This window comes from Chlorocebus sabaeus, chromosome 1 (genome assembly GCF_047675955.1).
Source record: "Chlorocebus sabaeus isolate Y175 chromosome 1, mChlSab1.0.hap1, whole genome shotgun sequence".
Lineage (NCBI taxonomy): Eukaryota > Metazoa > Chordata > Mammalia > Primates > Cercopithecidae > Chlorocebus > Chlorocebus sabaeus.
Genome location: NC_132904.1, coordinates 33,572,137 through 33,594,539, shown reverse-complemented (window position 1 = coordinate 33,594,539; position 22,403 = coordinate 33,572,137). Strand labels below are relative to the sequence as shown.

Here is a 22,403-nt window from a genome sequence, read left to right as displayed (position 1 = left end):
GGCAAACAGATTGTGAACTATATGGTTTTGTTTTTTTTCTTCAAAATATTTGCTTTGTTTTGTTTTATGAGGACTGGAGCACCTTACCTATCCAACACCAAATTAGATCCTGATCATGTTAAAAGATTTGTCACTTTGTTAATCACAGAATGAGGATTCCAATGCCAGAAGTGAAACTGGAATACCAGTAGTAAAGGCCATGAGGCCTTTAAACACCTGTAGTACAGGCCTTTAAAAGACCTTAACTTTTACAACTTTCTATAACTTTTATAACTTTCTGTAACCTAAAGAAATTTGATCTGAATTTGTTAAATAAACATGAATATACTCGAATTTCAAAGCATATTTAGGATGTGTGCAATTGTTTTTATTTTAATTTACCTTATATGATTATGAAGACTAAGGAGGAAAATAATTATAAAAAGAAAGCCATAAGATTTGCGAAGGAAGCATTAACTAGACAGGAGAAGACCAGAGATGGGTATTTTTTAAAAGTCCTTGGAAAACCCTTACATACTTTATCCTACCTTGTCATAACACCTGTAAGTTACAAAGTTACATTTCTTCTTATGTGAAAGGCCTGTATTACAGGTGACATAACAAAGATTTGTCACCTTGTTAATCATAGAATGAGGAATCGAATGCCAGAAGTATAACTACCCATCCGACCGAATTTTTGCCTTCTAAAAAAGAATTGTCCAGCGGAATTTTCAGTGATGATATAGCTATTGAGTAATCAAAATGTGGCGAGGGAGATTGAGGAACCCAATTTTCAATTTTATTTCATTTTAGTTTAAAAACACAAGGTATAGTGTATTGGGCAGTACAGTTCTAAAAAATGTAACTCACCTGTGGTTTGCCAAGGCTGAAGCCCTTTCCAGCACCTTTTATTTATGCTATAATTCTTTTCTCTGAAGCTTTCAATATCTACTTCCCAGTCACATATATTAAGTGTTGATAAATGAACTCTTGCCACATCCTTTTTCCATGCATGACTGGCTATGTTTAGAAACTTAAATATTTTAGAAATGTAACAGGATACTGATTATTTTAGGGAGGTTATGTAAAATTGATTTTCTAACATAATTGAGAAAGTTTTATGGAAGAGAGCAATAAATTAATGTTATATTAATTCCCACTGTTTGCAACATATAAAATAAGAGCAAAGAACGAATTATATTATTTGAAAATTAGAAGTTTGTTGTAAGATTGATGTTTACTCGAACTAACGCTACTAACAAGAAGTGAGAGGAAGCCACTATATATGTCTCTGAATAAAATAAAGCAAAGCAATGATTCCCAACATGTTTACAATTGCTTTATCAATCATTAGTCAGACTTCTCAACAACCAAAGATCTTAACTAGCAATCATTGACAACAATGATCCATTTGAATAGTAAATAGAAAATACTAGTCAATCCTCAAGAGAGTTGGTTTTCCTCCCACTAAGAATGTGCATTCACTACCGTTTTAGTTCTTCAAGGAAAAAAAACATTCATATTCTTGTCCATTCACACGAATCTCTCAGTGAGCATTATTGTTTTGGGAGGAGGGGGCAGAAGGCAGGGGGCCCAGGATGTTGACGGAACAGATAGGATGTCAGGTGAAGATAGAATGCTATGCCCTCTCTAACCAGCTGAAGACTCGGCATGATTGTTTTCTTACAAATAATACCTGTGGGTGTTGAAACTGTTCAGGGAATCTATCAAACACACTCTTTCACTTTGCTGCTGTAACTCTATAAAATTTATTCTCATTTCAAAAGAGTCATAGGCAATAATACCTGTAGGTGGTTGAGTAATTTAAAGAACATTTGTCAGGTCTACTTTCAAGTACTTTGCCTGGACAATTCTATCTTTATTTGGAGTTTTTAAAATGCAATATTTCTACCCAATATGATTAGAAATTTCAACATAGGATATCTTCATCTAACTAAAGAAGGATATCTTCATCTAACTAAAGAATTATCTTAAATATAAGTGGAGATATAACATTAGGATGTCTGAGAATAAATTTTTGGTCAGAAAATGAAAATAAATTTATGTTATAATCATTTCCATTTTTTACAATTATGGAATTCATTCACACACAGACATAAAAACCAAATACATCAACAGCGTATTAGAAAAAATGCATTAATAACATATTAATGCCAAATTATTCATCTCAGGGAAACCTAAAGGCCTAGCTCTATAAACTTAGAAAAATGGTCCATATTCTGTGAAGGGAGAGTCGAGTGAGAAAAAACACAACTTTCCTTGTTAAGTCCATCTATATCCACATTAAGTTTACTTTATCTGTATTATAATTAAAACACTTAAATTCAGATTTTTATAAAATTTTCTATTCAGTCACAAGTACAGAGGATAAATGATTTTTAAATGTTTCCATATTAGTTCATTCAAAAAGTATTATAAAATGAAACAATTTAAATACTTTTTAATTAATCAAGAAAAGTAAGGTGATAAGTAATATTTTTAATGTGTTGATAAAGATGGAGACATATTCCTAGATGATCCCCAAATGGAATTCACTTTTCATGAAAATGTTCAGAATTGCGTAAGCAGAAAAGTCTATCTTTCCTTCATGAGATGCAGTTTTTAAGTAAAAAAAATTTATTTTAAAATACCATTTGAAACGTAAGTTGGCCCTTATTCTCTGAAGGAGGTTTACCATTAATAAAGATAATTTTTCTAATTGAAAGACACCCAACTGAGATGTCAATAAAGCTCTCTGGTTTTATAGAACTGAATTACCATGTAAAAAAGAAAAACCTCGATTTTTTTCTAAAGTGAGTTATTTAATAAATAGTTTTCATGATAAAAAGTTCAATTTTGAGCTAGAGATACATATTTGACACTTGGTAGTATAATTCTAAAAGAATTAGAGAAAAATACAGATTTCAAAATTTTCTCCTGACCTAAACAAACAGCTTTATGACAAGTCAAATGAAATGTTCCATGAAGATAAATGTGTCATGGATAAATGATGGAAAATAAACAGTATTTCAATATCACTTCTTATTTTATTCCACTGTCGCTTCCCCCCTCTCTGTAATAATTACCTATGCACAAACTCTAGATGGCAATATTGCACTTACTGTACTTTTGAGAAAATTGTCACAGTCGATCCCCACATATCCTCTTTATCAACATTTTATGTGCCATGGATCTATAGCCTCTTATTATAAGTGTAATGAAGCAGAAGTTATTGAAGCATTTTATTGATTGCTCAGATCACAAGTTTACTGCCATACTGAATTGGCACCTTACTCACTGAAGCAAACTGCTGACACCTTTTTTAAAAAGTGACAACTACATCTATTTCATGACCAGAAATCCATTTTCATCTCTATCAAGACAAGAATGCAATTTTCACTTCATTTAACTGATGTTAGGCCTGCTCAAAGCATGACACTTAGAAAGAGACACAAGTTTAAGGTTCTTAAAATACTTCAAGTAACTAGAATGCAGCTTGGTTTCAGGAAAAAAAAAAAAATCAACAATCACTCAAATCTACAAACAACCTAATATTCTAAAAAAAATTACTTATCAGAACCTTCAGAAGTAGTTTTCATCTCGAAATGACTGTCACGCTATTTTCATGTTTTTAATAGTACATTGTGTTTACATATTATAGATTTTGTTCCAAGGTTTCAAAGGATAATTAAGAAATTTTTTAAATATTGAAATATTTTAAGTGTTCTCACAGAAAGACTAAGTCAAAGAAACAGCTCAATTTTTAAAGTATATACAGAAAATAAAATAGAAATAGTTATTCATTCAATAATGTAGAACCAATAAATTATTTTAATTGACACAGGATCTGAAAAGACTAACTTTAAGCACTTCTTTTTTGAAAAATTAAAATACTAAGATTCCTTTTTAAATACTTTATGCAATAAACAAATTTTGTCAATAATAAATGTAATTCAAGCATATTTTGAGCTGAATCAATTCTGGATATAATTATATTATACTGTTGTTTGATACCTAACTACCAAACTTATTGAAAGTGTGGATAAAGTGAGCCAACATTTACTTACACAATTTTTTAAACAAAATTTAAGTGCTTTGATAGAGCTTGGTTTTAGTATGTTAACAAAATACATTTCAATTTTAAACGGCAAAAACAATATATACTGAAGCTAGATGGTTATTTCCTCATCAAATAATATGCCCACAAAATAAATCTGCAATATTGTTATAATTTAAAAAGTAAAACCTAATTTTTGAAATAGAAATTCAGTACCTGAGATCGCTAAACACAATACGTCAAATATAGAACTTTTACATATAGCATATATAACAGCATCCAAAAAAGTTAACTTGCTTAAATTAATAAACAAAAGAGACTACATACATGCAAAAAAATTTAAATTTAAATCACTCAGGCCAAAAATTATATAATCCTCAACAAACTTTATTAAGTAATGATTTACTACAAATAGCTCAAATACACATTTCTAAATTAAAATTACAGAAATAAAACATTTTCCCGCAACTTCAGACATAAATAGAAATTGCAGTGTTTTTCAATACACTACCAAAGTTTAGAAAATACCCCAAGAATTTAAGAAATACTGGAGAATACTTTGGTTTATTTATTTTGCTTTAAGTAATCAAATCAGCTAAAATTTAATCTCAAACTTAATCATTTTATTCCGAAGTGCTAAAAACTAGGAGTAGAATTAAAAATTTCTTAAAATTTCATAAATTCACAGATGCATTTTTTCATGGCTTAACGAAATCAGGGGCTATGACTCTCTTCCAAATTAAGATGGTGCTTATCATATTATAGTTAGATACTCATTTCCCTTTTTTTCTCTCTGAATTTCAAAAATAATTATGCAATCTATAAGAACTGTTAGGTCATACTGTGAACAGCTTTACATGATTAAAACTGAAAGTTCATAAGCGTTTTCAAAAATTGTATTAAAAAAAAAGTGCTATACATTCTTTTGTAAAAGTCTCCAGGAATTTTGTTGGTTTGGGGAAAAATTCAAACTTGTGAAGACATTTTCAGAAATGAGTGTTTCTCAAAAATCACATTTGTACTTAACACTGCCCATCAGCCATTCTGAGTCATTATTTGTATAGCTGCCTGGCACAGTTCCATACACATTTATGCATCTTTCTGAACAGACTACCATATTTTGTTTACTGACAGCAACTAAAAGCTCTATGTAGGATCATAAATAAAGAAGATCATGTTTAAAAATCACTAATATCATTTTAAAAGGTAGTGCAGCCTTGTGTTTTGGCCTCTGCTTAGCTGTGTTAGGCCTATGAATGACAGCTTCCCTGCTTGAAGCACACAGAAAGCACAGCCTTCCTCATTCACTGACAGGACTGTGGCCTTTTCACACGTTCCTTCCACAGCAGTGTTTGTCCCCAAACACTAGAACTCGACACAATGGCATTCCTACTTCAACACCCCCACCAACAGCACCACTACATAACAAGAATGCTAATGAGATGGAACAGGCCCTGTCACTGAAAGTGTTAACTACATTTCATAGGAATGCATTTATGCAATTGCAAAGATTACCAATTAAATAGATTCTGCTTAGCTCCAAGCAATTTCTAAGATGTTCCCACTTTTAAGGAAATAAATGTGATAAATGTAAGACTAAGTGACTTTATGCTGTTCTAAATATAATATCTCATTTTAATACACACGAATCAGTATATATTTAAGACCACCCTAATGTAGTGTGCTTAATTCAGTTGCATGCTATAACAGCCAAGCTAAAGTTAAAAATTGAAAAATGAGTAAGTTCGTAAACATAAAACCAGTCGCCCTGACTTTTCTTTTAAAGCTATATTAACGCGATTTATTAAAAGAAATTTCCTTTGGGAATGACAAAATTTAAAGCTTATATTTTGACAGACATCAAGACAATATTGTTGTTTTTATATGTGATCTCAAAAGTGAAATAAATTGAAATAATATGAAGAAAAATCTAATCATATGATTTATAAACTTTAATTTGTTAAGGAAATAGGAATCATCACCTAACTCCATTTCACCTATCTAAAGATTCTTTAACACAATCTTATACAAAACTAAATAGAAAAGGCTATACCAAAGGTCAAATGAAGTAAGTGTAGTTCAAACAAAGTTCATTAATGCTTCAGAAGGATATTTGCTAAGAAATCCCACTCACAAATAAAGATATTGTCAGGCTTAACACCTAAGCATTGATGGTCTGATAAGGATATCACTATAGTGAATTCTCTAAACATTCAAATAATTTTAAATTAAGTCTTGGTATAACACTACAAAAGAAGAAAACCTCAAGCATACATAAAATAGAGCACATCTAAAGCAACAGAAATTTACATAAAAATGCATAATGAGCAAATTTCTGCTTATTTTTCTTCATTTTTATATTTCAAAATAAAACTTAAGTATCATATTAAAACTGCTGAATGGAAAGCTCTGAATTACAACTTAATGGAAGAAAAAAGCTTTAGGAGAAATGGCAGAGAGCATAGGTTTCAAAATATTCTTAAATTCATATAATGTTGAAATCTTTACAGATTTCCCAAACAGACAATTACAGAGACACTAAAAGGTTAAATTTTGTTCATAATTTAATATTTAATAAAATATGTTTTTCATCTATTTTGAATCATAAAGAAATTTTTTAATTAAAGCACTAAGTAATTCTGAAAGTATTTTTTTCTTACAATGCACAGAGCTCTTTTAAATCTAGTATAGCAATTTATACTTATTTAAATTTTACATGTTTAAGACAGTGGAAGAAAAACATGCCATTACTTTCTGGGATGTTTCTTATTTCTAACACCCTTACTTGAAATAAAACTTAGAAAATGTTTTAATTTGTCTTTAGATTTTATTTAAACAGTGCTTTTCTTGAATTGGAGAATTGTCTCATTATTTCTTCTAACATTAAATAATTTTAATTTTCAGTAAGTGGAATCAAGCCACATAATTTCAAATAAATTATTGTAATGCAATTCATCATGATCCATTTTACAATATCATTATATCTTAAAACGTAAATATTACAACTAAAATAATTTAATCTAAATGCAATAAAATATTTTATACTGGTTTCTATATATAATGACTTAATAGAGAACATTAGTTTGGATTTTTATTTCTTTCATTGTATTATTACGAATAGCCTTATCTATTATAATTATTAACCCTGTTTCTGGATCTGCTGAAATTAAAGAGTCAAACCAAACACATTTTGCGAAGTTTTCGTGGGAAGATGTTTTTCGCTAATTCTGGATACCTTAGTACAACACTTTCTTCCAAAGTCAATACAAGTTGTTCTTTTCCAAACTCTACAGCAGGAGGTGCTGTGTGAACACTAAGACTGACAGCCCATTCCCACCTCCCCTTCCTCTCTGCAAGCAGAGAATAATAGCATGATGCTTTCAAAATATTCATTTTTCAGCAGTCTGTGGTCTCAGATAATGAGCCCAGTTCTAAACTGGAACCTCCCAGTTCAAAATGTAAAACCCAGTCCTTATTTAGCTTGGTAAAAATATGTGCTTCAATTCTTAAAACCAAGTACAAAGAGGATTTTTTAAATGTGGCAATTTCATTTTTATGCTATAAATGTCTTCGTAATTCTGCTTTACAAATGTGAATCATACTTTAAGATAAATCAAAAGTCCCTATACATGATTATAAAAATATCACCCTTTACACACACACATACAAATATGAAATAAATACACAGGAATTAAAGAACAAAATCCAGTTTAACCTGATTCAAATAAACTAACTCTGTGTGTATACTTTTGACTCCTGAAACAGAGAAGTTATATAAGGATAAATGAAGTTACTCTTGACATGAAGTTGATTCGTGATTTCATTTTTCAGAATGTGATTTGTTGTATTCTAACCCCCATAAATCTGATTTTATGCTGGAAAAAAATAGAATGCTAAACACTTAAACCTTCAAATGACTTAGGAGCTATTTATTTTCTTAAAGTAATAGTTTATAGAATTTCCACGTAAGAAGTTGCCTTCACTTTGCCCAGTATGCGCTGCAAGAAAAGATGAGACATATGACATCTTATACCAAAAGACAGACACAATTAGCTCCATTATTGTTGGCTTTGAGATTACAAAAGCAGCATTTTTGGCTCCCTAACGGGCACTGAGCTCACAAAATACATGTCACAGTTCTTTTATGACACAATGCCAATCATTGCCTCTATACAACCAAGCACATTTTTAAAACATATAATAAAGCAATTTTTAAAGAGGGATGACTCACCTGTTTATAATATTTTTTTGTAGACTTTAATCGTTGGTACAGGGCCAAAAGAACTCCTTGGATGTACATCTTAGCTCCTGAGGGGCTGAAACCTTCTCCCTTAGAAACCCAAAGTGGTCCCCGCAAAGGTGTGATGGAATTTTGCAGGCATTTTTCAAGCAGAGGAACTATGCGAGAAAAGAAAAAAAATTCTTTTGACCCAACCCAACCGAAATACACTGCCTGGAACACAGCCCCAATACCAGAGCTAACTCTTAACATCTATTATTTATATCTGACCTGGGTTAAGTCTTAGAGAGGCAATTCCTGCGTTACTAGTGGCCACCATGAAGGATGTATTTATATTGAGACACCCCCCATGCAAGACTCATAAGCTTTGTGAGCACACCTGAGTAGTTCTGAAGTGTGCCTAACTAGCTGCACAGAGTGTCATGGTGTGCACTGATTGCCTTATCTTCTCATTTATCACAGATGAGTTGGAACCAACCTTGCTGAAATCTACTTGCATTGTCCTGATAAAATTGTAAGATCCATGTTGTTTCTGTATATAGCTTCTTGTAGAGGAGTCTATATACCTAAAACATCACATCTGGAAATTATTCATAAAATACAATCCACACCTTTATAAGCCATCCTATTTGAAGATTTTTGTTGCATTCCTTAAGTAACCCATACAACAGGATGGCAAGACTGTTTAAAAATAGCAGGGAGAATTTTAAGCAAGCAGTTTATCACACCTTTCTTTTTTCAGTTTCTGGAATAGGAAACAGTCAAGGATTTAGGAATGCTATTCCAGCATGCGTTTTGTAAACAGATAAAAGATATTTACTTATGGGTATGTACTGCAACATCCACAAGGAGTTGACAAACATGTTCATACACTTTTTCACACGATTAGCTTATAAAGTCTTTCCAGTGTAAAATAGTCCAATAACACGGCAGCTAGCTAACATTTTTCAAGATTTAATTTTCCTCTGAAAAGCCAGAAATCAAGAAATAAAAATGGCACACTTGGGAATCCACAAAAAGTAAATATTTTTCTGTATTTGGTCATTATTTAAGTATATACATGTGACACAAACTTAAACATACATAATAACTATATGTATTAGCTACCTTATTCTGATACACATTTCTGCTACAAAAAGGAATTAAATAGATCACCAACAAAGAAAATAGGTCCGGCAAAGAAAATAGGTCATGCTGTTAGTTATGTTATATGTTGCATATTTTATGCAAAGAGGCCTAGCATAGCAATCTGGAAATTGAATTACAATTAGGTTCAGCTGAGCTGCTGAGAGGCTGAGTTATGCAAATGACCTTTGCTACTGGTATTCTGCTAAATTTTGCTCTTGGTAAAAAAGTTATGCATTTCATGGCACTAAGTTCCACAACTCTCTAGCAAAGCATAATATATAGTCTGTCTAATACGTTCAACACTAAGGAGAATGTTGAAAACAGGGTTCAAGATTTTGCTACTAATATAGTATAAATAAAGTTAGGAGGAAATTATGAGCCAATGACTGCTGAAACATCTTCTTAGATGTATGCATAAAATTCACTTATTTAGCTTGAGAAACTAATTCCTGAAATTCATCTATCAACCCCATTTTTATACTCTCTTAGAGTAATTGCTTTTCTAAGTTTTATCATAACAAACACCTCAAACTTAAAAAAATATAAGATCATAAATATTATAAAAGCAATACAAATTAAAAGATAAATGAGCTTATATTCAGAATTATAACTCTTCGACCTTTAAAAAATGTAAAATATAAATCAATCTTGATTACAATTTTTTTCAAAAGAAACCTAGCTTAAGAATCATCAGTGCTTTTAGTTTATTGCTACACATTCATATATTACTATGCATTAGATTTTAATTCATATACCTTTAATTGGTATACTCATTGAACCTGCCATACTTTTTGAACACTGTAAGGCACTACATAAATAGATACTAAGTTGAAATAAAATTTAATAAATTGAGCAGTAGATGATAAGCTTGAATGATTTACACCCTAGAGTTAATCTTGAATTTAAACACGAGAAAATTTTATCAGATTCTCTATCTATGCTTGTCACAAAATAACTTTCAAATTCTTTATGTCAGCCCAAGGGACTCCAAAAAAAGCACTTACTAGATCTAACAACAAAAATTCTAGGTTTTTCAAAGTTTACACTGTCCATAAGAATTTTAGAAAAAAAAATACAGCTTAGAAAAAAATTAAAACTATACCACAGCATAAGCAGTGTCAGAATTGATACTGGATGGAAAACAGCTCCCATGTTCCACATGATTTATGTAATTAGGAATACTATGGAAACCAGAAATAGCAAAGCAAAGAAAGCAGTATTCAGAAGCAGGTTTTATAAGGGACTTCAGAATCTGCTCTGAACTTGTTGAATAATCTGTTCAGTATTCCAGAATCTCCCTGCTGGAAGCAGGGTCCTCATTATAACCACGAGAGCACTAATAAAGGTTAGCCTCTGAACTAGGGATTAGAAGGCTCTTTCTTTTTGGAAGCTGCAAACTAGTAACTTTGATGATCTTCTTGAAAAGGAAGACAAAGCACACTCCAAGAACAAACAATGTTTCCACTAACTAGGAAGGTACAGAAAACATAAGAAAATGATACGCCTAAGTACTTAAAAAGGATATATAAATCAGCCTATGTTATACTAAAAAATAATAATATTTATTAAGCAGTTAGAATTAAAGAACTGTCCATTTAAAAAGGAGACTTGGCCTAAAATGCACTTTTAAAATATTATTGAATAATTGATTTTTTAAAAAAAGAAGTCGCTTGACTTTTTAACCTCAACCATAGATTTTAACATGGATGTGAATTAGTTATTTAAGTGTTTTAGTGGATATTCCTAATATTCTATACCAAATCATAGCTCATAAGTACTCTTAACCAATGGTTTTCTTCTCTTTTATGTAGAGTTCCCTTTTTCCCTTATTATTTTTGTGTCCTTCCAACCATGTGCTTTTCTGTCTTCAAACTATTATGTAGAAATATTGCCTCATTCAAGAAGGTTATCCTATGGTCTTTTAATATTTGTGTGCATAACAACACATAAACATTTCTTCTTATGCGAAAGGCCTGTATTACAGGTGTTCTACCTAGTTTCTCCTGTTTGCATGATTGTGGTAAGAACTTCTCTTTTCTGTATTTTCATTAAGCTAGCCCTCAACATTTCATATCAAATGGTTTGGAAGTTGATCATCCCTTAAATTTAGCAATTATGCATATATCAGTCAAATGGAATCATTTCACTGGGATCATTTCCACCCCTGGAAAGATGAAAACCTATGTGGATTATTACTTTTTATTCCTTTTGTTTCATCTCAAGTTATGATTATATGGCAAAATGAAAATTAATCCAATCATTTCAATGAGTTTGGCGCTAAGACTGAGGCTGTTGATAACTCATGTGACCAAAAAGAGTAACTTAACTGGACAGAGCTGGTAGTGAGCATCATGGGTAAACAGATTATATAAACAAAACTAGTAGCTATATTAATTTCATAATTATCAACTGACACCTTTCTCACTCACACTGTTTCATTCCTTTCCCATTTTCTCCCCTCTTTTCCTACCTATTAATATATTATTATCCTTCAAGGCTCATATCAAATGTTACCACCTCTGGCAAAATATCCTAAATGATTTAGGTGGAATTAATTGCTCCCTCCTCTATGCCTCCCATAGCATTCTCTCTTTTTTGTTGTTGTTGTTTTTTGTTTCTTTTTTCTTATCAATTTGTATTAGTTGATATCTTCTCCCCTCCCACTTTCATCCCCCAGTAAATCCTGAAACCTTCTGGAGTTTGTGAAAGCAGTGCTCAACAAATGTCTACTAGATGAATAAATGTTACTGCAGATACACTGTAGACAGTCTTCTGGGTAAGTTTTAAGAACATAACTATAACTATCTACGATCATTTAGAAACTGTAACTTTCTATAACCTAAAAAAATTTGATCCAAATTTGTTAAATAAACATGAATATTCCTGAATTTCAAAGCATATTTAGGATGTGTGCAACTGTTTTTATTTTAATTTTCCTTATATGATTATGAAGACTAAGGAGGAAAATAAATATAAAAAGAAAGCCATAAGATTTGGGAAGGAAGCATTAACTAGACAGAAGGCCAGAGATGGGTATTTTTTAGAAGTCCTTGGAAAACCCTTACATACTTTATCCTACCTTGTCATAAATCATGCATCTATAGAAAAAGGCACATAATAAAATTTAAATGCAGAGCAATAATATTAGATTAAGGTCAAAATAACTATTTTAAATAAAAAAGGTAATTTCTTCTAAGAACCCCAAAAATGAGTTCAAATGTTAAATAAGAAAATAAACTGTTCAGTCTTCAAGAGGATCTTATATTAAAACTATTTCATCACTGATAAGAAGCGTGAACTTACTTGGGATACATAATGGAGAAAGTACATGACAAGGAACCAAAAATCCCTCTAAAGAGAAACCACAAAGCTAATCAAATTTGTCTATCAGATTTAGACTGGAATATTCTGTCATGATCTATACCTAGGGAATATATATCCCTCTCCAAAAGCAACATCCTACATTGAAAGGGCTACTTTGCATACAGCATTTCAATCTAATATGGAAAGCTACAAAGATCAGGATTTTTTATTAATAGCATTTCAGGAAGCACAGGGAATAATCAAAGGCTTTAATAACTTGCTTACAAAAAAAATTAAAAGTCATGACAATTAAATATCCATAACCATAATTTACATAATATTGTAATTTTCACATTTCAGTCAGAGTACATGAGACTATGAAAGAAAAGCACACTGCCCAGAGTATAGTTACCTATAAAGAAACTTCTATATACTCTTTGGCAGCAAGCTGCTGGTACAACTTCTAAAATACTTGGCTATTGCTAACAAGATATCATTTAGAAATACACCAAGGCATTTGGAAATTTCCCACCAATTCAACCAGTTCAACTGGCATTTTTTTTTTTTTTTTTAAATGAAGTTGACCTAAAAAATCTTCTTTGGTCAAAACAAAGTAAATTCTTAAAAGATACTTAGATGCGACTGCTTCCCAGTCCAGGAAGTATGACTGCAGAGAGTTTGAGCTAGTGCCAAGGTATGTGTGTATTTTAATGTTCCTTACCCAGCTTTGGGTAATAGCTGGAAAGCTCCTGGTCCCACAGCAACCATTAGACACCATTCAAAAGCATGATCTGCAGGGAAGATTGAATGATGGAGAACACACTGTCTCCTGTGTTGCTTGATTTATATCAGTGTATTTTTATCCAAACAAAACTAAACTAACAGCTGCTGTGTACTTTTGTTTACATGCTATATGTCACATCTTATTGTCCCTAAGGTACTTATGAGAAAAGATTTAGCAGTCGTTTTCTTAAATACGGATGCCTACCCAAATTTGGATTTTTCCTCCACTGAACAAAATGACAAGCACACGATTGCTATACTTAGAGCAATCTTTCACAGCTGCTTTAGTTTTTCAGTGATCCTATTAAACTGACGGCATATTGCCTGTGGGGTCTACAGTGTTATAATACTGCTGTAAGAGACATTGATTTGTATGATAGGATTAAACAGAATAGTGATGCACTGAAGGGAAGAATTTCATAGGTTATATTGTTTTTACCTGAGTAAAATTTAATTTGGACATTATGACCTTTATAGGACACCTGGTTATTTTAATTACTCATGTGTGGATGAATGTTGACATTAAGGCTTAGGAGGTATGAAATCTTAGAAAGTCCTCTCCATTTCGAAAATGCAGCCTGAGTCATGTTTTTTTCTTAAACTGAACGAAGTAGCTGTGCATTAAATATGCTGGCACATCTTCTGCTTGAGCAAGTGGACCGAAATGGTGTGAATTGTTAATGCCTTGCTGCTTTGGTTCACGGCTTGTGATTGATCATTTGTAACTATATCTACTCCTTGTTCCATGAAATCAAGTATGGAGTAATGGGTTCATCAGATTTGGGGGTTAAATTGAGAGTGAAGAGGTACTGTGTGTGGAAATAAGAGTTGCCATGTTCAGGGCTGGCCTTGTAACAGCATGGAATCTAAAGGCGATATTCAAAACCACTTCACTCATCATACGCTTACTGATTCTGAATAGGGCCCATTTGCAGGGGACATTTGGTAGTTTTCCAATACGCTTTATGCCTCTTTCTACTTCCACCACCATGCACATCTTTTTTTCATACATCCCCAGTAGCACATTGGTAGAACAGGTCACCATACACAATTCATTTATTTAAATGACTTGATTTATACAAGTAGAAATAAGCTGGGATTCTATTGTCTGATCTTTCTTTTCCCTTCAACAAAAATAATAGTGTGTGTGTCTTTGAAAATACAAGGATTTTGTGAACTCAATTTCTTGGACATCTAAAATATTTGATATTTAGTAGTAATGTAAAATAATTGGTTTGGTATACATGCAATTTAAGATTACTTAAAGAAATATTGAGAATTAACTACACCTAGCCAATTTTTATGTGGCTATGGCCTATGCCAATACATAAAATTGAATATGCATGACATGGTATTGTAAACTTTAAAGCTCTGTACAAAAACTTCAAGTATTATCTTAGTTTTAGGAAGTATAATGCACAGAACTCAACAAATAAATCTAACACAAAATAGAAGTAATGGTCTTCAGAAATGTCATTATATAATTACTTGATCTAATAACTGACATTTTTATTACTTCAGAGTATTTGTATTTATATTACTATCCCAAAAAGTTTAACCCACATGGTATTAAATTAGGCACAAATTAACTTTTGACTCAGTCAGAAAATAAGTAATAGAAAACACAGTAAAACTTAGGAATAAAATCAATTACACAAAGCATTTACATATGTAAATAACATTCAAAAGCAAGCTAATTGTAAAATGTCTTGAAATTCCACTGTTACATTGTACGGTCACATTCATACAAATCTAAAGATGTAGTTAACCTTCTTGTTCTTTTATTTCCTTCTTTTAAGACTCAAAGTAGGAATAATAACACCCAGAACAAACATACCTAATTCAGAGAGACTTAGAAGTCAGCCAATGTGGGTAAAACAGTTTGGTGCCCTTGAATGTAAATACTAAGTCAACATATTACTTATATTTTAATGATTTATTTAAGATGTAAATAAATATGTCATGAGAGATTTATACTTTAAATGTGATAGACTAAAAAAAGCCTTAATCGTTTCAGCAACAAAAATGGAAGATTCCTTTTGACATTTATTTCTCCACGTTTGTTTCACAAAGACAGAATCTTCTATAATTAGTGTTTTTACATATTTTTGTCTATGATTTCTTCTCTCTTCTAAAAACTCTTAGGAGAAAGAGAATCTCTGCTGAGTCGTGTTCTTTTATATAACTTTGAAATGCTGAGAGCTACGTAAGACATTGTTTTATAACAGGTAGTAGCAATTAGGCTGTTTTCATTGGCAATTATACTTATTACAATACATTTTATAATAAACTTCTGGGATCATGGACAAGTCATTAGAGTCAGAATAGGAGTTTTGACTTTAGAGTTCTAAGGCTGAAAAACAAGAGACATAAAAACCAGAAGACAGAAAGACAAACAAGGATTTTGAAAAAGCAAAGATTTGGTTTAAAAATTACATGAATGACTAAAACAAGTTTACCCCAACAAAAACTAGGAGTGATGATTATATCTTCATGAATATAAAAGAGAGCCTATGTTTTAAAGATTTCAACAGGGAATTTCTGACAAAGATTAAAGAGTCTACAGATAGATTAGACTACTTTGTGAATGTTCAGATTGCACAATTCTGCCTTCACATATTTAATAAAAGATGACAGTGATCCAGTTATATAATGGGAGATCTCCAACTGCCACTAAAATACTTTCAAAACTCAAGCCTTAGCAACATTCTTGACAACCTCTGTAGATCAATAGTAAAAATATAAATCAGTGGTTACTTAACCACATTCTGTTTTTGATATAAGCAACATGGGTAGACGAAGTCACTAGAAGACCCTGAGGACCATGTCTAAGAAACCCTTGAACCAAGGCAAAGTCAAAGAGACCACAATTCCAAGGAATGAAGACTTCCTGAGCAGCATCTTTCTGAGACAACAGGCTCTTAACTGGCTGCCTTTGTATACACCAAGTCTTGCCCTAGAGAGATTTACGGACTGATTAATTACTGCCAGCACTTGGCACCCTTCTTCAGCAAGAGACCTAAATTTTTACATTTCATAAAATTTGAAAAGTAAAGGTAAATTCTAAGGAACTCAAGGACTGAAGAGAGGCAAATACACTTAAATTTAAAGAAGAAACTTTATCTATAAGCCTAATGTTAATTCCCTAAAAAGTTGTAGAACAGATTATAAAACGGTTTGTGAACCCTCAGGAAAACATACAGCAATCATTAGGACCCAACACGGGATCACTGACTACTAAAAAAATATTTAATGAACAGAGAGAGATTCTTGTATGGAGAGAGATTCGAGCTCCCTACATGGAGCTTGAGATTTCCTACACCAACATATAAACAATATTTCTTCCAGTGGGAAGTAGGTCACAATACACTGTGGCTACCATCTATTGTCTTTAAGAAAGGTACTGCCAAATCTGTATGCCCCTTCCCAGATAAATGGGTGTATCTGTAGGAGACAAGGTAGGAGATCATGTAATGTTTACAAACCTCCTATTTAAGTCCTCTATTTAGAATTCATGATTGCTTGTTTTTAAATGATTCTATTTAAAAGTCAAAGAGAATTATATTACTTAGTATCCAAAACAAGGCAAAAAAAAAAAAAGTTATGAGTGGATGCTGCCTTGGCTCACAATTTATTTCCTGAAGAAAGTTATAAAAGGAATCTTTTACACACACACACACACACACACATACACACACACACACACATACATACACATATCTCTGCCTGGGGCTTGACTGTAGGCTGCAGTTTATATCATTTTGAGTCACCCCCCAAACCCCTAAAGCCCCCTAAACCCTCTGAAAGAATAGATTTCCATTAGATATAAATTTTCATTAGTAATGCTGTTCCTGGAGCCTCAACTGTCAGAACTATTGCAGAATTCCACATTTGGCAGAACAGGAGTAGTGCTAGATGTACAAGAATAGTACTAGGCATTTTTAGAGCATCCAAGGAGGAGGAAGCATTTTGACTACACCTAGACCCTCTCTCATTGCCTGAATTTTCCACTTATGTTAGGCAGCATCCCTAATTTTTTTTGAGACAGAGTCTCGCTCTGTCGCCAGGCTGGAGTGCAGTGGCGCAATCTCAGCTCACTGCAACCTCCACCTCCTGGGTTCAAGCGATTCTCCTGTCTCAGTCTCCCAAGTAGCTGGGATTACAGGTGCGCACCACCATGCCCAGCTAATTTTTGTATTTTTAGCAGACATGAGGTTTCACCATGTTGGCCAGGATGGTCTCAATCTCTTAACCTTGTGATCCATCCACCTTGGCCTCCCAAAATGCTGGGATTACAGGTGTGAGCCACCATGCCCAGTCCCCTAATTTTTATACTATTTTACAATATCTACTGTATTATTTAGCTCTATGCTGAACATGGGAATACAGATAAGTTTACAAAATCTTCACCCTCATGTAGTTTACAGTCTAGATGAAAGACAGACATTACACAAATAACTCCCCAAGAAGTTTTATTAATTGCAGTTGTAATAATTACCATACACAGGGCGCTATGAATGTAAGAGGGATGCCCATCTGTAAAGGCTACTTTTATGCGCCAACTTGATGGGATCACAAGGTACCCAGACATCTGGCTGAACATTATTCTGAGTGTGTCTGTGAGGATGTTTGAGCATTTGGATAAGATAAATATTTGAATCAGTAGACTAAGTAAAGAAGATTGGCCTCTTTAACGTCGATGGGCCTCATTCAATCAAATGAGGGCCCTAATAGAACAAAAAGGTTGAGTAACTCGGATTGTAACTAACTATGCATATATTCTACTGGATCTCCAGCTTGCCAACTATAGAGCTTGAGTCTTCTCAGCTTCCATAATCACATGAACCAATTCCTTAAAATAAATTGAGAGAGAAACAGAGACAAACAGAGACAGAGAGAAAGAGAGAGACTATAAACAGGTTCTGTTTCTATGGATAACAATAAGAAATACACCACCCTAGACGAGATAGGGAAGGGGAATAGGAGCAAGAGAGTGTCAGGAAAGTTTCTCAGAAGTAATATTTAAATTAAGACCTTAACATGAGTAGGCAATAGCCTGCCAAGAGGATATGGTGAGAGAAAATCCAAGCTGAGGAAACATGTGATAAGGTACTGGGGCAAGAAGGAGAGTGTTTGAGAAACAGAAACAAAGTGATTTGAGTGAAGAGTGGAAGGAGTCAGTAATACTTAAGGATTTTGAAAAAGCAAGGATTTGGTTTAAAAATTACATGAAGTAAAGATAGAGAAGTTGGGAACAAAGAAATCAAATCATGAATGCCATTCAGACCATGATACAATTAAAGTATTGGTTCAGTATGCAAGCTATGAAAGAATGAAATCATTTTTAAAATAGTGTTAGTAGAATGATAAAATTAAAAGACTTATGTCTAAGTTAGAGATAAGTGAGCTTGCAGACTCCACTAAATAACCATATTCTTGGAGGATTAATATAATCTGAAGCAGGACTATTAGCATACTATAAATCTCTGCCCTAATCACAGCCCAGTCAACATTTTTATAATAACTTGAACAGGGTAAAGTTGGTATGCTTACTAAATTTAAATTCTTAGGTGACAGATTAAATATCTGAAAGATCTGGACAGGCTAAACTACTAAATAAAAACCTTAGCGGTAGAAGTTTAGTAGGAATTCATATGTAAAGTTCTGTTCTCACATCTAAATAACTAGCAGTACAAGTACAAGATAAGAAAGAAGCAACTTAAAAGCAAATTATGAGAATAAATTTGGGGGCTTTCATTGGCTGCAAGTTCAATATAGATCAATTATATGATGTGTCTAATAGGAATAATAATGCAATTTTAGGTAACATAATGACCTGGAAAAAAAGAGAGGGTAGGGCTGTTTTACTCACCATTGATTGACCTGGAAAATTGTGTATAATTTAGGGCCCCACAAAGAGGAATACTGAAATAACTAGATAGAACAGAGAAGAGTGAGCAGGATGATGAGGAGCCAGACAAATAGTTGAAGAGACTAGGGATATCTAACCTCAAAACACTTAAATAAAACATATTCAAATATATGAAAGGCAATCACAGACTAGGAATTAATTTCAGGACCAATGATAAATATTTAAAAGAACAGATTTCCATTAGATATAAAACAGATTTTTTAGAGAAAGTATAGCTGTCAGAAATGGAACAAGCAGTGACGGAATGGACACTTGTTGCAGACAATTTAGAGGAGATTCATGAACAAAGTGAGATTTTGGTGATCACCAAAGGCCCTTCTGATGCTGAAATCAAAAGTAAATCAATCAACAACACTGTTCTGGAGCAGATATTGAAAAAAAAATAGTCATTATCATTTGTCTTATATTACATCGAGTATCAAAAACGAGAATCTTCTAGCTTTTAAAGTCCTATTGAATGTAGCAAAATACTACTCAGAGTGGTCAGTGAAACACTACACATGAAAACTACCAACAAAAAGCAGTTAATAGTAATTCATTGCAAATTTAATTCAACAAAGATATTTTGGAATCCTAATTAATTCATTCACTTAAAAGTATTTTCATCTCTTACTATGTTTTAGGCACTATAACATAGACTATGTTTAATAATTATTATTTGAATATTAATATTTTTGAGGATCTATGATATGCCCAGTTCCATCACAGATACTAGGAGAGTTTTGGAGATTTTTTTAAAAGTAAAAGACAAAACGTTCTCTTTAGTTAAAGAAATAAGTACAATACACAAAACAGAAATACTATATAAACAATTTTATGGTTTATGATACAGAAAAAAATCAAAAGAGGTTATGAAAAGAAGGTATTAGTAAACAAAATAAATAAAGTAGGATGTAAATAATATTTTAAAACTTTGCAGGCTGACCTTCCTTGTAAAAAACTAAGAGAGCCCACCTAAGCCATGCCTGAATTCCTGACCCACAAAAATTGAGAAATAGTATGTGTTTTTTTTCTTTACGCTGCTAAATTTTGGGACAATTTGTCAGGCAGCAATATATAACTAATACCAATTTTAGAAAAGAGATAATACAGTGTATTCCATTATTATTCAAAGTATTTGCTGCCCCTCCCTGAAGGAAAAGTACACTTCCCACCTTATTCATGTCAGGTTTAGATGTGTCACTTGCAATGCTCTTCCCCTTAGAAGGGTCAGACATCCTCACGCTGTTGAATTAAGAAGACGGCATGTGACTTGCTTTGACATATGCTACTGCAGCTGCAGTCAACCCACACCAACATGTAGCATGAGTGAAAAATAATACATTTGTATAAGCCACTGAAAGTTATAGGGCAAAATAATACACTAAAAATTGTGGAGTCATTTGTTACCATAAAATAATATAATATATCCTAACTGACACAATTCACTGAACTTTGAATAGATGGAGAATTGGAAGATTATTCCAAGTGGGCAGAAAACAGCATAAAGTATGGTAGGGAAGCTGGGAATCCCACGTGTCACTGAACTGTCTGGAATATTAAAGAGACTGATCTAGCTACAACTAAAGGTCCATGTTGGGTACTTGTGAGTTGTGGGTGATTAAGTCGGATGACTGAGCAAGATCACATAGTGAAGTTTCTTGAATGTGAAAATCGAGAATGTACAGATTCTCCTGAAATGTAACATTTTGAACAACAACAAAAAAAAATGAGGGATATTTAGGGAGATTACTCTGACAATACCAAGGATTAAGATTTAGGAATAGAATTTAGCTGTCTAAACAGTGAATAAAGATTATGTGATAACATTTAAGAAGTACAAATAGCTTACTATATTTGGTACGTATTGCCACAGTAATGTTGCACAACAAACCACCACAAAACTCAGTGGCATAAAACAATAAGCATTCACTTAGTTCATGAGTCTGCAAATTAACAGGGTGGTTCTGCTGGTCTTGGCTGGGCTTGCTCACATGTCTTGGAATCAGCTGGCTGTCAGCTGAGCTAGGGTGACCTTGGCTGGAACAAGTGGGGCAAATCGATTCTGCTCCATTTGTCTTTTTTTTTTAATAATTTATGGAGGTGAAATTCACATAATATAAAATCGACCATTTTAAAGTGAAGAGCTCAGTGGCATTTAGTAGATTTAAAATGTGCAACCAGTACCTCTATACAGTTCCAAAACATTTCCATCATTCCAAAGTAAAACCACTTATACATTAAGCAGCCTCTCCCTAGTCTCCTTTTCCCTCAGGCCATGACAAACACCAATCTGCATTCTGTCTCTGTGGATTCATTCACTCTGGATGTTTCAAATAAATGGAATCATACAATATGTTACCTTTTATGTCTGGCTTCTTTCACTTAGCATGTTTTCGAGGTTCACTCATACTGTAGCATTATGAGTACTTCATTCCTTTTCATAGCTGAATAACATTCCACTGTATGTATATACTACCATCTGTTCCTACAGTCGTAGGACATTTGACTTCATGAACATTCATGGACATTTGGCTTTTGGCTATTATGTGTAGTGTTGCTATAAACATGCATGTACATATACTTGTTTGAGTACCTGTTTTTAATTTTTTTGCCTAAATATCTAGGAGTGGGATTGCAGGGCCATGTGGTAATTCTGTGTTTTTCTTTTGGAGGACTCATCAAATTGTTTTCCAAAGTAGCTGCACCATTTTCCATTTCCACAAGCTATGTGTGAGGGTTCCTTCCACTTTCTTTACATCCTCAACAACACTTGTTATTCTCTCTCTCTCTCTCTCTGTGAGTGTGTTTGTGTGTGACTTTTATTATAGCCATCCCAATATGTGTGAAGTAGTACTTCATTGTAATTTTGACTTGCATTTCCCTAATGATTGAGGATACTGAGTGTCTTTTCATGTGCTTGTTGCCATTTGTATAACTTCTTCGGGAAAACATTGATTCAAGTCCTTTGCCAATTTTTTAATTGAATTGTTTGTTTTTTG

General features: G+C 32.8%; 1 protein-coding gene across 3 annotated transcripts in view; it reads right to left on the bottom strand.

Moving 5' to 3' along the window:
- Positions 1-22,403, bottom strand: part of DCDC1 (doublecortin domain containing 1) — a 505,142-nt gene that overhangs the window by 377,007 nt on the left and 105,732 nt on the right. For all 3 annotated transcript variants that reach the window (XR_012093393.1, XM_008002854.3, XM_073017517.1), the window contains exon 10: positions 8,268-8,434. Coding sequence is in view for 2 of the 3 variants with exons in the window: in XM_008002854.3 (XP_008001045.3) it covers positions 8,268-8,434 (167 nt within the window). In the remaining variant the exon portion in view is untranslated. The remainder of the gene's footprint in view (positions 1-8,267; positions 8,435-22,403) is intronic.